The 15,731-nt window shown below is 37.7% G+C and overlaps 1 protein-coding gene across 2 annotated transcripts in view; it reads right to left on the bottom strand.

Annotated features, from left to right (window-relative positions):
* nfatc3a (nuclear factor of activated T cells 3a) overlaps positions 1–15,731 on the bottom strand; it is a 65,617-nt gene that overhangs the window by 32,039 nt on the left and 17,847 nt on the right. For both annotated transcript variants that reach the window (XM_032560462.1, XM_032560463.1), the window contains exons 2-3: positions 10,561–11,740; positions 4,697–4,859 (exon numbers count right to left, since the gene is read on the bottom strand). In XM_032560462.1, coding sequence (XP_032416353.1) covers positions 4,697–4,859; positions 10,561–11,740 — 1,343 coding nt within the window. The remainder of the gene's footprint in view (positions 1–4,696; positions 4,860–10,560; positions 11,741–15,731) is intronic.

The following is a 15,731-nucleotide window of genomic DNA, read 5'->3' as shown; positions in this document are numbered from 1 at the left end:
GAAGTCAAGACTCAAGGAGAAGAAGTGGAAGTGGAGAAGTGGATATGGAGTCTATTTTTCAAATCTAAAAATTTTAAATCAAAACGACACATTGTAAGCGATGTTTGCTATAATTGTTTGTCAGGCAAACTATGTACAAACTACCAAAGAAAAACAAAATGCCGGCGTGCCATGGTGGCGTAGTGGTTAGCGCAACCCATATTTGGAGTCCTCGACGCGGCCGTAGCGGGTTCGACTCCCGGACCAGACGATATTTGCCGAATGTCTTCCCCCCTCTCCTTCCCAGTTTCCTGTCAGCCTACTGTCGTATAAGGGACACTAGAGCCCACAAAAAGACCCCCTGGAGGGGTAAAAAAAAAAAAAAAAAAAAAAATGCAATTAAGATCCAAATATTTTTGGATAAAAACTTACAGAATTTTAAGATATCTAGTAATTTACTATTTACAGTTTAACATGCCACAAAAGATTTATCTTTGGCAACTGCAAAAATTCTTGCTGTATGAATCATTTTTAAATATCCAGTGTGGAAATTGCTATTTTGCAGCAGAAAGGTTGCAATCACACATAGCTATAATATTCTGCCTTCAGAGAGCAGCTTATTAATTTCCATCAGTATACCTGGAAAGTATGATATACTAAAACTTCTTAAATGTTCCAGGTAGTTTGACCCCTATCAAATGGTTTCAGCATGACTTCCTACAAAAAAGCTTGTATATTTTCTTATTCATATTTTATTTGTTGCAATTCACTTTGATTACTTTCCTTGCTTTTTCTACATTAAACGGTCTTAATTATTCTAAAATACCAGGTAATATTATTAATGGTGTGCCGAGTTACTACTAATTAACTAAACAGAAAATCTGTTTTTCATTCTCAAATTAGAGGCTCTTTTAGACATCATCAATGCCTAAACAGCAAAGAAGCCAGAACTACACAGAAAATGTGCAGAGGTTTCTTATACCTGAAAAAAAAATTGAATAAATATTTAATATAAAGGCAAAAAAATATAAATCTCTAAAGAGTTAAAAAATAAGTTTGTCAAACTTGGTGCTCAACCTACTTTGGTTCCTACACAATACCTCATTCACCCACACATTTTCTTTGTGCAGAGTCGTGCAAACCGCTGCTGATGAGAAGCAAATGCTATCTGCCCTTCTCTCAACCACTTTCCTAACTCAGTATGTGACAACACACACCAGTTTATGAATTTGATTATGAAAGCATTCAGTCAAAACTTTTTCAATTTTTCTTTCATCTTTGGTAGTTCTTGCAGACCGATATATTGGAGTGGTAACTCAGAAAGTGCAACACCTCCCGGTTTAGATGCATATGACAAAATAAACTGTGTTAACCCAGCTAATCTAAAGAAGAAATAGACGTTATCCTCGTTCATGGTTTGCTCATCACAACAGTGCTATTGTGGCCTTTTTACAGCCTCTTGCTAAAACAGGGAACACTAGGCATTATAAATAACCTAACAAACTGTGCCTACGTATGTCAAATTAAATGTATTCAACTAAACTGACTTGTAGGCCAAAAAATCTAAAGGTATTACTGACCATGTTTTGATGTTTAAAATCAACATCTAAATAACTTTGTGATCCAAGACAATTTTCTTCAATTACTAGCTACATCAAATAAAGCAACAATACCAAACATTTTTTCCTCAGGATGAGAAAAGAGGGCAACAGTGACAAATGCTTGGTTAAAAAAAATCTGAAAGTTAAATTATGCATTGTCACATATGGCAGGATTGAATCTTGGTCTAACTGAGGTGGAAATGGTTAATGATTGGCCTGAAGGGGACTGCATGACTGAATATAGGAGGATATAGGCTGTTTCTAAAGCAACAAATGGCAGAAGTCTGGATGTCTTTGTTGTTTTAGGAAATTTTGTGTCCACAGCTGTTCAAGTGTTGTATTTTGTCTTACTTGTTAAATCTTGCATAATGTGCATAATCACTAGTGGTGAACTGAGTTCACCCGGTGGTTTATTTACTCCCAATCTGGAGACACCAAGAGCTAAAACATATCTTACCACCACCCAATGAAAAAATATTTTTACATAGAAAATTACAAGTAAGCAAGTGTAAAAAATATCCAAAACATATGTACATTTAAACATTAGTGCAAAGCATTTCCATAGAAAAAAAGGAATAAAGCAAGTCCTGTACTTCAAAGGGTGATTTTCTTTTAAAATGTGAAAAAATTGATTCCTTGATTTGCACATAATGTTTTAGTTCTTTAAAAAATGACATGGAAATACTTTTAAACACTTTTTTTTTAAACCACAGCACTGTAATATTTGTGAACCTTTAATAGCAGTAAATGTGGACTTTTGACTATTGATTTGCTAAATTAATTTAGTCCACTTTTATAAAGTTTTGAGGATTTAGTAAATGTGGTTACAATGTAAAAAGGGAAATTCAGAATAAAATGCTAAAAATAAAATTTGGGAAAAAAATACAACAGAGTATGGAAAATATGGAAAAGCTGATTTCAAAGGAAACTATTTTGCAACCATTGTAAAGTTCTGCAACAATGGTGAACAAAGACCTTTCCTAAATCACATGTGAAAAAAAAGCTTGGCACTAGGCTCTTAAAATATTAATTAGACTGAAAACTTCTTCTGTTACTTGGTATTTTTCTCTCTCTTTATCTCTCATCTACGCATCATATCAAATGACAGACTAGCTGACTGGGGTATTGTCACACCCTTCATGCCATCGTGCCTGTCTGTCTTACTACTCGTATCAGTAGGCTCACTGTGAGTTTTATAGTAGAACGGGATGTGAGTGATAGTTTGAACCAACAGGTTGCACACTGACCTATTTTCAGTCAGATAATGACCCCTGATTGTACATATTAAAGGGGCCCAAAATTAGATAGAATATACTCAAAAGGTTAATTTATCTCAGTAATTCAGTACAAAAGATCAACTTATACATCATATACTGTAGTTACAGCATAATTTTATGCAAAACATTTATTTCAATTCATTTGATGGGTTTTTTTTCTTATTGAAAACCAAAAATTCAGTTTCCAAGAATATATCCCCAGTACAAAAACATTTTTAGTACAGAAGCATTATTCTACGCCATAAATAATTGTCTAGGAGACAGCAGATGTAATACTTGTACAGTTACCTTCCACTTCTACAAACTGAACTGCTGCTCATTGGTTTAAAATCATTGGTAACACTTTGACGGGTTGTGAATAAGACTGTCATGACACATTCATAAACATGACATAACACCTGTCATTAACACAAAGTTAAACATTATTCAAAATGTCTTTGTTATGGCAACTTGACATTAACCAAGAAATTATGATCTGACATAAATTTGTGATAAAAGTATTACTGATTAAACTTTAAAAATTATGTAGCTTTATATTATTAAAGCTAAAATTTAATCAGCAATACTTTTATCACAAATTTATGTCAGCTCATGATTTCTTGGTTAATGACAAGTTGTCATAAAGACATTTTGAATAATGTCAACTCTGTACTAAAAGTGTCATGATTTACCGAATGACACTTTATGACAACAGTCATAAATATTCATGAAGACTTACTCATGTTCATGACAGGTGTTATGTCATGTTTATGACTGTGTCACGACAGTCTTATTCACAACCCGTCAAATAAAGTGTTACCAAATTCTCTTTTCAGATGAAAGCAACATTTGCAAATTAACGTCCCAGAAACTGGAAGAATAATCATCGCATCAGGTTCTACATTATACATTGCTTCAATCTAGTGTAATGTTTCCTAGTGAGTCTAAGATGATTTGGGGAGCCATGTCAACAGAAGGTATTGGTCCACTGTGTCCCAAAGTCAAAACAGTTATCTTAGCTTTACATTTAGAGCACTTCATCCTTCTCTACTGACAATCTTCTCATTCAGACTCTTCTGATTCTTTCCACAACACAATATTTATGGAGAAGTTAATTTATTTTCCAGCAGGACTTGGAACCTACCCACGATGCCAATGCACCAATAATTCATTTACTGACAATGATGTCACCGTGCTTGTTTAGCCATAAAACACCATAGGGATTCTATTGGTTGGAAATGAGGAAATGAGGTGTCTCATGAGGAAATGAGACACCAGTTCCAGCAATGCAGATGAACAAAAGATCATTAAAGCAATATTGCCTTGTTAACACCTCAGCAGTGAAACTAGCTGATCACCTCCTTACCACATTGCACTGATGCAACAATTTGTGCAAAAAGATGAGTCCATACACTATTGAATGTATGGATATACTTATCACAGGATTAAAATTTCTTTATTTTATTTTTTCATTTCATATAACATTAAAATTTTCTGAGAAACTGAATTTTTGGTTTTCATTAGCTATAAGAAAAATAACCAAAATTAACAAAAAAATAAACATTTAAAATGTATCCGTCTAGATAATTAATCAATACATAAGTTTAACATTCAGAATTGAATTACTGAAATAAATTTGTAATTTTATTTATTTTTAATTCATTACTTCCACCTCTAAATGGAGCATATGACAACCACTACTGTAGGCCACAATAGCAATTTCAGTCCTAAACACAAAACATTATTTTGTTCTACTGAAATAATTAGACACCTTGGAGAAAAAATTAAATCTAAAAACCACAAAGAAGAAATGAAGTGTGAACAATGTGAGGCTCAGAACCGAGGAGGGGAAATTGTTACCTTGACAATTGGATGGCCACCAGATGCTGCTTTGACAGCTCCTCGGCTGCCTTCAGTCTCATAGTGTGCACGGTGGTGGGCTTTGGGTTGCACCTCTATCTTCAGCTCATACTGGCCAAATTGGCTGGGTAACGGCCAGTCTAAAGGAGGGAGTGAGGTTGTCCTAAGGAGACACAAACGCAAATATACAGATTAACACAGAGTGGTAGAGGAAATTAGACCTCTGGTAAACTCGACAAGTGCAACAGTTGTGTCAAACAGATGTGGTCAAACGCGTCTAAGGCAACCCTAGCAAAAAGGTCAGGAGTGTCATGAGATAATACAAAAACTAAGAGTGAATAGAACCTGTAGTATTGATTATAACCTTCATCAATGTGGAAGAAAAACTTATAAAAATTTTTTACCAAATTTTAAATGTATGCATAAAAGCCATTGCCTGACTAGTGACTGGCTATCTGAAAAAAATGTCTAAAACATGGGTATTCCCCTGTCAAGGACTGACATGGTGCAATCGGTGAGAAATGGTAATATATAATGCATTGTTCTCCCATCAGACAGTGAATCACTGGAATGCCCACATCTGCTCGCTTAGTTCTTAAGCATAAACCTTGTAATAGGTCATGTTGAGACTCAAAGTGTGAATCATTTTCTAAGTGGGACTTTTTTATCTGAGTCTTTAACATTTTAACGTGTAGGTCAGAATGGGTGGAAGGACAAGGGTGTGAGTTAGACAGTACATAAATGAGTATCTAAGTCTGTGTGCATACTGTACTACAGCGTGTTTTATGTCCAGGACACCAGAGGGGGTGGCATTGTGTGTTTTTCCTCAGTGCCTCTTTTTTATCTGAGTAGGCTACAATCATATTTGAACAGCTGTACATATAAAACACTGAATAGAGGTCTCCACACACAAACTGAGTCCATCCACCTGAGTGAAATAGATTAATTTATCAACAAACCATGAACAGATCCTTAACCTTTTCATTTTGGTTTCACGGCCTACCTCCTGGATTACCTTTATTTATGTGTGGCATTACTTAAAGTGTGGCACTACTTTTCAGGAAAAGATTTTTTCTTTCATTTCTCTGAACTCAGATATAAGACTTGGTAATAAATTATAATAATTGACTGAAAAAACTACAAATGAATTAAATGGGGTATAACATATAGTAGAAGCTTTAACTGTAAAAAAAATATACATGGTGAAATTATAGAGCTATAAAACAAAATAAAATCTTCAAAGACAATTAATTCTTCTTACACCTATACATTGATATTCAAAGTCCATAAGTAATCCTAAAACACACTTCTCAGTTACAAAAAGAAGCTTCGAGTCACTTCTGCTACAACAGGTAGCCATTACCACATCTGGATGACAAAGAAGTCATGTCCAATGTTGTCATTTCAAAGTATTTGTTGGGACTCTCAGTTGCCTGCTCCTCACTCATGAAACACAATTTAAAATCTTTATTTTATTAACTTTAATTTGAGATCAATACTGCCATCACTACTTTATTTCTTCTACAGTCATTGTGCTATGCATTGATGGCCGAGTTTGGCACTTAAAATGTAACGCCATCCCTCTTTTACAATTTTGGCTTTGTGCTCACTTTTTTGCAATTTTACACATTTCTTGACTTTAGACATGGAAATATCCCAACCTGCAAGTCTGAAAACGACTTAAAAGAAAAAGTTTTTAAAATTATGATAGATGCCCTTCCATATCAAAAGAACATCCAATTCATTTAAAATAGTATTTACAACTACATACAGTACATGTGTTCTAACCAACAGAAATGTTAACCTTTGTCTTTCTTATGGCAGCCCCACAGTTCTTGTAAATGTCAAATTTTGAGTCTCAATCATCAAATAATTAAAATTTTCTCTAACAGCAGGTAACAATTAGGATCTACCACTCAGGCAAGGTATTAAGTCATCCACTCCTGGCATAAGTCATCACATAACCACCAATGAAGCATGTGGTTACATGGCCTCCATAGCAACAAAAACAGAGAACAGAGGAAATATGAGCTTGTGATGGGAGGGAAGGAGGGATGGACCATGTCCTCACGAAGCATAACCCTATTCAAATGTCTCCATTACATGCATGATGCACCCAGCCAACTGCATTCACAGGTCCTTGATTTCCTACAGTCTGAGTTGCAATTAAATTTCTACATCTTGCCCCTAGCTCAATTAATGTTCTGACACGTTTTGTTCCACAAAACAAGGTAAAACTGTTATCGCTGTTTTTGTAAAACATAAACTCATGAATTAATAAACGAGGTTGAGGGCACTGCAGCTTTTTTCTGTTGTGTTACAATTATATTTTTAACTGGATCACGGAAATTCATTCATAATTTATACGTGACTCAGTACAATTAAGTTTTAAAAACACAAACATGAACCATAACAATAAGACCAACTCCAGAGGTCACAACACGAAGATACTGTATATATTTCATTCTAAATGTTATACTATTTATGTTTTGCATTTCCCTTTTTGTCATTTCCACTAAATGTCAAAATGTAGCACAAAACCTATTGACAGTCCTGAGGTATAGACATCTGACATTTCCTAAGTGAAATTTACTTTTGTTTCAATGCAGTTTTTGATGCACAACTAATACCAGCTATGCATCATTTTTAAAAGCTATAAAAGATAATACAGCATAGTCTAAAACAGGGGTGTCAAACCCCAGTCCTCGAGGGCCGCAGTCCTGCAACTTTTAGATGTGCCTCTGCTGCACCACCTGAATAGAATAATTAGGTCATTAGCAAGACTAGGAGAACTGATCTACACAAGGAGGAAGTAATTAAGCCATTTCATTCCAGTGGTTTGTACCTGTGGCACATCTAAAAACTGTAGGTCTGCGGCCCACGAGGACTGGAGTTTGACACCCCTGGTCTAAAAGCTTTTTCCCTTCACTGATTCTGTTTTCTGATTCAGATTCTATTTTGTCACTCAAAAATCAGAGAAAAATCCATCCAACTATTATCGACACCTGCTTTCCCTGGGGGACTGGTCCCTATCCAGCGGTCGGTCACTGGACGAGAGGCAGCTGGATACATGACTGGACATGTCCTCTAGCCATCACAGTCAAACTGTTATTAACATAATAATGTATAAATAATACATATAAAGTATGATGGCTTCATTTAAGGGATAAAAAACTTTCTAAATCAATGTGGTCCTGCGAGAAAAAGTAATTGCCCCTAAACCTACAACCTGGTTGATCCACCACAAAGTGCTTACAATAGTGGCTGTGAGTCCTTTTGCCACAGCATCTCCAATGACTTAAACTTTACCCAGACCAAAGACTCTTAATTTTGTTTAAATGAGCCATTCAGAGGTGGCCTTGCTAGTGCGCTTTGGATCATTGTCTCGCTTTATAGCCCAAGTTATAGGTTTAAATTTAAGAACTGATGGCTGGACAATCTCCACATAATATTTAACTCCAAGGTTTTGGGGATTACCAAGATGTGCTTTAGCAAATATTTCAACAGTGCAAGGTTTTGCCTTAGGGTTCTCCTATGGATTCTTTTTTCTCAGTTCTCTTTCTTATCACTCAATAAACACTGTTCTTAAGCTTTAGATGTTAGTCTTGGTTCTTTCATCACCTTCTGAATGATTTGTTGCTATGCTTTTGGGGTAAATTTGATAGCCACGCCTGGAAAGATTGACCACTCATCTTTTGTGGATAATGGCTTGTGCTGATTTGCTGGGGTCTCAAAGCCTTGGAAATGTGTTTGTAATCCTGTCCAGACTGACAAATGTCAACGACTTTGTTTTTCTTCTTGTCTTGAATTTCTTTAGATCAGGGAACAAGATATTTTAGCCTATTTCAAGTTTTCTGACTAGTTCAATTCAAGTGATTTCTTAATTCTAAACATCAGGCATTAGTCACTCCTGATTGTAGTGACAGTAATTAAAATAATAAAAAAAGGTCAATCGGTTAATTCATGATTAAATATTACCGTATATTTTAACACATGGCGAGGTTTGCTTTAGGTAGTTTAATCCCTTGATAATTTAAATCTACTATATAAAGGAGGCAAACACTTTTTACAGCTCTATAGGACATTTTGTGTCATAGTAAGAAGCTGACAATCCCAGCCATTTCTTTCCTCAGTTCCCTCTCACCCAACCCCACCCATTCCACCTGAGCCATCTGTTCAAAACATGACTGACACACATGCAAGCAACTCAACATCCTATTTCATGGCTTCATGAAAGCCCCTCGACTTTCCTCTGTATAAGCAACATCTGCTGTGGGAACATACACCTACCAACAAAGGTGCAATTGAGTTTAAATTGTGACTCATCATAGATGTGACCCCATTTTTGACTGGACGGTGATAGGTCTATGTGAATAAGTGTTTGTGTTATGTCTGCAGACGTGTCTGTCTCTGTGTATGCGGCTGCCTCTTTGCCATATGTGCCCTGTGCTGATTTACAGCGCTAGGGGCCAGTGCACACAAACAAGGCCTCATCTTCATCTGCCACACACATTGGAGAACAGACAGCCAACTCCTCCTCCTCTCCTGTTGGCGTGTGTGTGCGTGTGTAAATTTTCTTGTGCATTCTTCTTCACACTAATAAGCCTGAATTTTAACACGCAGCTCAAAGTTCCCTCATAACTGAACAATAAAGACAATGAACAGACATGTTACCCAACAATGTAACTGATACACATTAACTAGAATAAAATGTTCACTCTTCAAAAAGAGATGTGTTTTTTTTATCTTTATGGCGAGTCACAGTACTCATTAACAAATTCAACACAATTAATATCTTAGTCTTTGACCTAGACTGTCTGTCTACTAAGTAATAATCACCTTGTCTCCAGGTTAGTTACAAACTGCTGCAGTGTCAAAAGTCCAATTTTTATGCATTTTTGGGGGATTTTATGTGATAAGCGAACACAAAGTAGTACATTTTTTGCATATTTACAGATTGAAAGTTGTTGCTCATTCTTCTTTCCAAAATAGATTAGGCTCAGTCAGATTGGACCCCAGATTCTCAATTAAATTCAAGTCTGGACTATAACATGGACATTTTTTTTAATCTAAACCAGTCCATGGTAGCTTACAGTTGTATGTTTCAGGCCGTTTTGTTGATAGATGAACTCTGACCAGCTTCCCTAGCCCTGAAAGCAACCCCACACAGCATGATGCTTCCTCCATCATGCATCACCACTGGGAGGGTGTTGTCATTAGGATCTGCAGTGCTAGTTTTTTTTTTTTTTTAACCATACTCAGCAATTTGAATCTGTGCCAAAAAGTTTAATTTTGGTTTAATCTGAACAAGACCTTATTCTACCTGCATGCTTACCCTAGATGCCCTGTGGCAAACTGCAGATGGGACTTTCAATAATCCCTTTGTTGAGCGTACACCTCATTCATCCAGGTAATAATGCTGTCCTTGCCTGACCTGTCAGTTTAGGTGGACAAATATATCATAGTGGGCTTGCAGTTGTGCCATACTCTTTTCATTTTTGGATGATGATTAGAACCTTGCTCATAACCAAATGCTGCTTCAAACTTTCCCTCAATTTTATCTCTGAGGTTTGATCTAAGTATGAGTAAGGTGGGACCGTTAGTCTTTATGCTTATTGTTTACTAATGTTCTCTAAAAAGCTTAGGAGACATTCATAAGGTCTTCATGAAAGTACGGCAAGTCTACTAAAGTAGACTTTTTTTTTTTTACAAGTTGGGTAACTTGTAATTTGTCATCTGCTGCCTATGCTTTAATACAGTATGCTTACATAATATTTTCTTCATACCTTTCAAAGGTTCCTAATACTTTGAGGAATTATCCTACAATTAATTTTGCTTCTCCATTTCAAAATCAGCTACCTTACCTGAAAATAGGTGTATGACCAGGCTTGGGTTTATTCCATGAGAAGTGCGAGGGCACAGACAGAAACTGTTCTGCAGGCCCATCTTTCTTCATGCTGTGCAGCGTGTCGTCTGGAGGAGAATCAAGGTTAGAAGACAGATTTTCCTGGTCATCTAATGCCAGCTCTCCTTTCCCTGTCTGCAGAGATGTTCTGTCCTGTGAGGTCTTCCTTGTCTTTGATGGGATGTCTGTCTCAGATGGGCAGCATTGAAAAGCTGACATGCCTATAGTGGGACTCCCAGCCCATGTGTCCTCTGTCACGCTCCCCCTGGGGGAATGTCCTGGCGTGGGTGTAGGTGAGTGATGAGGAGACAGGGAACCGGGATAGCAAATGTCGGCACTGGAGTGTCGCCTTTTCCCGCAGGGTGAGGTTGGTCGCGAAGAGGGCCTGGAAGGAGACCGTGGACTAAGCCAATTTTCATCAGTGACGCTATTGCGTGGTGAATGGCAGGGGGACTGTCGAGGAGAAAGAGTGGAGTGAGAGTGATGCACAAAGGGGGGATGATGGTGCTGCCATGGGGACTGCTCCTCTAGAACTCCCCCAACAGCCTGCGGTGACACACAAACTGGAGAAGTCAGAGGGGAGCCCAGACTAAACCTTGCAGCTGCTTCATTCAGCTCTGAGTCAACATCGTCATAGACATGTGAAAACGATTCACAAGATGAAGCATCAGAGAACCAGCTCCTAGAGGAGAGGCTGCTGCAGGGGCTAGGGCTGAGCGAAGAGTCCCTGTATGAGTGGTCCAGTGGCAAATATAGATGGTCTCTGGACAAGGGTCTGTCGCCGTGGTAATCCCCATCAGGACCATTGGCTGTCAGCTCCCCCTCACTGGCATCTAGCTCTTGCTGGCAACTAGGGGAGATGGAGGTGATCTGGATACTGGGGCACTCAAAGGCTTTTGGTGCCTCCACAGGAGCAGAGGGCAGCAACGGTGAGGTGCCATACTTAGAGCCTTGTGCCTCGTAACTTAGGAGATCAGTTCCTATTTTGTGTGATGGAAGTCGCGGTGAAGTGCTGATGACCTGAGGATGGGTGTGCATGCCATGACGAGGCAAGCCAATAGACTGGTGGTTCGTGACCATAGCCTGGGGCTGGCCCATATTTAGGATGTAGAATGATGTGTTGTCATCAGGCTCCAGATCTACGGTAGATAAAAAAAAAGGGATTATTACCATACTGTACACATTTTAGACCTATTATTGCTTCTCAAGCTTCATGCAAAGTAACCTATCTGATACAATTTGAAAGACTAATGTTTTACACTTTCTGAAAATTCTTGCTGTATTTCTGCATATATTTTCCCTGGAACTTAACAACTCAGTTTTGTCTATAAAGGCAAAAGTAGAGATTGCAAAATATTAGAGGTGTGCCGGTCGATCGCCCACCGATCATAATCAGATGATTTCCGTGAAAAAGTGTATGATCAGTGATTGCCGATCACTGTCTCTTGTTGCCGATCACCAAAACCGATCACATTTATCTCACTTTGCAGCCTGCATGTGCAGTTGATCTCCTCTTTCCTTCACACTGCACAAGCACGTGGCAACAAATCCTGTTGTGTGGAACTGTAACGCTCTGAGAGTGGAAGGGGACCTTTGCGTGTTGCGGCATAAAATTACCTTCGGGGTGAAATACATCAAAATGCATCAACACAACGAATCTAATATGGCATTTAAAAGATTAGCACTTGATGGATTTTGGCTATATCAAGACTCAATGCAGGAAAAAAAGGACATCCGGAGCGGCCAGATAATAGTAAAGCAGCTCACAGCTACCAACACTCACCCGGATTAGCATCACGGTCAGAAAGCTAAACAAATAACCAGAAAAATAATTTAAGTCTTTGAGCAGGCGGTGTAAGACGCTGGTTCTGCTCTCACTCTTGGACCGCAGCTACGTGCTACTGGTAGTAATATTTCACAGACGTAGCGCTGGTCAACCTCCACCAGACAGTGAACTCTCACACCGAAAGTCTGCTTAAAGCTGCAGCATGCAAATTTAAAAAAAAAAAAAAAAAAGATTTTTGATGTGTATTAAAGTATGTCTAAAGTAGGTGAATTTATTGCCAGATCATTTTTCCATTTTGCCAGATAACATAGTATCATTTATACCTAAAGCGAAAAATTAACAGCCATTTCAGGCGATCGGCAGTTATCGGTGATCAGAAGAGATTGACCTCATGGATGATCGGTATTGGAATCGGAAGCAAAAAGCATGATCAGAGCATCCCCTACAAAATATTTATTCTTTATGGAAGACACTTGTGACTAAAACAATCACAGGTGTTTTGATCAAATAAGTATTGACTTGCTTCTTTACAGGCAGTAAGTGAATAAAATGGATATAACAATCTGAATGTGTAACAATGCCAAAATATAATGTTTCAATTGCTGACTTTGTGTTCTATAACTTTCTATTTTTGTGTTTTATGATGTAAAGCACTCTGAGATTCCTTGTTAGTAAAAGGTGCTATACAAATAAAATTTGATTTGATTTTCATTTGATAGACAATGGTGTCAGCTATAAATCATTTTTCCCTCAGCAATTTAGGTAGTTTCGTAGCTGACTTTTCTAAGTATAAAATGGAGCCGTATGCAAGTGGCAAAAACCAACCACGGAGATGTTTTGTAACGAATGACTTAAAGTATTCTTCTATTGGCTACCCATAGTCTACTTTAAGGAAATGTGGTTATGTGACTCCAATAAACATGTAAAAACAAGTTATTGTAAAATTGGTTAAGGGTGGGCATAATCTGTCATGTTCAACTAGTCCGAACAGGGGTCAGAAGCTAAATTAATGGAAATTGTTATGTAATGCCATCCATCCATTTTTTGTTCACCCTTGTCCCTAATGGGGTCGGGAGGGTTGCTGGTGCCTATCTCCAGCTACGTTCCAGGCGGGAGGCGGGGTTCACCCTGGACAGGTCGCCAGTCTGTCGCAGGGCAACACAAAGACATACAGGACAAACAACCATTCACACACACACACACCCCTAGGGAGAATTTAGATAGACCAATTAACCTAACAGTCATGTTTTTGGACTGTGGGAGGAAGCCGGAGTACCCGGAGAGAACCCACGCATGCACAGGGAGAACATGCAAACTCCATGCCACTGTGGAGCCCTTGTTATGTAATGTTTACAGAAAAAGTTATAAAATTGAATTAAATTGTACGTCAATTCAATTTTTTTTTTATGTGGAAACCTAACTACAAAAAAGAAGTGATATGCAAAGGTTTCAGTACATTGTTAGGAAACCCTTTGTTTATCGGAAGGGAAGTGTGAAGGGATGAAATGGCAACTTGGGGTAAAAAACGGATTTGGACTGAGCAATGGCAACACCAGCAACCTTAACAACAGTTGCTGTTTTTATCTATTTATAAGTACTATAATAAATATGTTTTTCCATGATCATTTTCCACTCTATACTTGGATAATCATAAACCAAATTTTTTTTGAAACCACTGATCTATTATTTTTACTAAACAATAATGTCGTTCTACTTAGAATGCATTCTACATATCACCAACATTTGAACTTTTGTTTCTTATATTTACAGTAACTTATTTGCACAATTTTGCCTCAAGTTTCCTGAGACTTGGGGCGAAGGTATTTCTCAGTTGCAGGAACTCATCTACGCATTGCTCCTGGAAGGATAAGTGATTAACAGCACTTCTCAGGAAACAAATTCACACAACAATGTGTGCTGTCGGCTGTCATCACAGCTAGCGCTAGGAGGCTATTTATACCAAAGGTCATTCAGCACAGGCAGCATATATGTGTATAAACAGACACACTCACTGAAACAGACAAGAGTCCATTGTGTTCATTGGCACTATTCAGTGAGAGTTTATTGATGTACTTTCACTGGTTATGCTTCGCTGCACCCACTGGAATGTAATCCCCACATGTTCTACATTTTTCATATGTGAAATGTTAATTGCACAGAAATACTTCAATATTATACTTTCACAATGAAGTATCTTATAAAAAATAATTTTGCATTCACCAACAGCAAAAAGAAGAGTCATCAGAAGCACAACACTGAAGGCATCATCTAACTTGAGCACTCTTAAGCTATCAAAAGCTGACAAGTACAGTCATTTTATTTAAAGGTAGGAAGCATAAATATATTGACTAACAAGCCTTGGAGAACAAAAAATGTGAGTATCAAGTGAGTATGCACAAATTATCTGGTTTTGGCTAAAACCACAATGCAGCCTGTACAGGATACGGTTGTGAAATCCTTACACAACACTTCTATGTATTCCTGACATTTACAAACCTATTTTTTCCTTTCACTTTAGATAGAAAGTTAATCGCTAATATGACTGAATGCAGGTAAAATATTTAAGTTTAGACAAAAGCAAACAAAAGTCTCAGAGATTTTGAAGAGGATGTATGTACTCTCCACTCTCCAGCCAGTCCAGTAGCAACAACAGGGGTAGGAGTAGCAAGTTGTACATATTTATAGCTGCTCGGTTTCTGACTGGCCCCGTTTGTCTGTCCCAAGACACAGTAATGTGTCCCCGCCAGCTAGACAAACTGACACGGGGCAAAAGAGAAACAACAAGCAGAAAAGGGAAAGCAAAAAATAAACAATTTTTAAAAAGCAGCTGAAAAAAAGATAAAAAGTTAAAGATGATGATGGCTGACTTAATGTACATACACACATTTCGCCAAGACGAATTTATATATACACAAAAGTGTGCTTTATTTGCTGTAAATAACTGACATTTGTTTTGTTTGTAGAAGAGTTTCTTCTAAAACTTGAATTACAGCTCAGTTGAACCATGGTAAAAATGTGCTTTTTTCCCCCCCATTCTGAACAAGCTTTCCTTCTGTACAACGCCCTGTGTAAATCTCTGAGGCACACATTACTAAAGGCCTAGTCTACTGTGACAAGTAGTAGACAGATCTCAGAGCAACGAAACATTTCTGATGCATTGGGTTGCAAAAATAATCAGTAATTAGGAAGTATAGAAATAATGTTTCATGGTGAGTGAAGAAAAAGAGTTTGAGTTATGAACAAGGTACTTCAGGCAGCTCCAGAGTAATGTTTCTGTGTAGAATGACTTACTCCTTTTTAAGGGGAACTAGAATGTTTTTCTTAAGAGCTTTAAATTGCCGAAA

Source organism: Xiphophorus hellerii, chromosome 4 (assembly GCF_003331165.1).
Source record: "Xiphophorus hellerii strain 12219 chromosome 4, Xiphophorus_hellerii-4.1, whole genome shotgun sequence".
Lineage (NCBI taxonomy): Eukaryota > Metazoa > Chordata > Actinopteri > Cyprinodontiformes > Poeciliidae > Xiphophorus > Xiphophorus hellerii.
The sequence above is the reverse complement of the archived record's forward strand: the minus strand, read 5'-3'. Positions and strand labels throughout refer to the sequence as shown.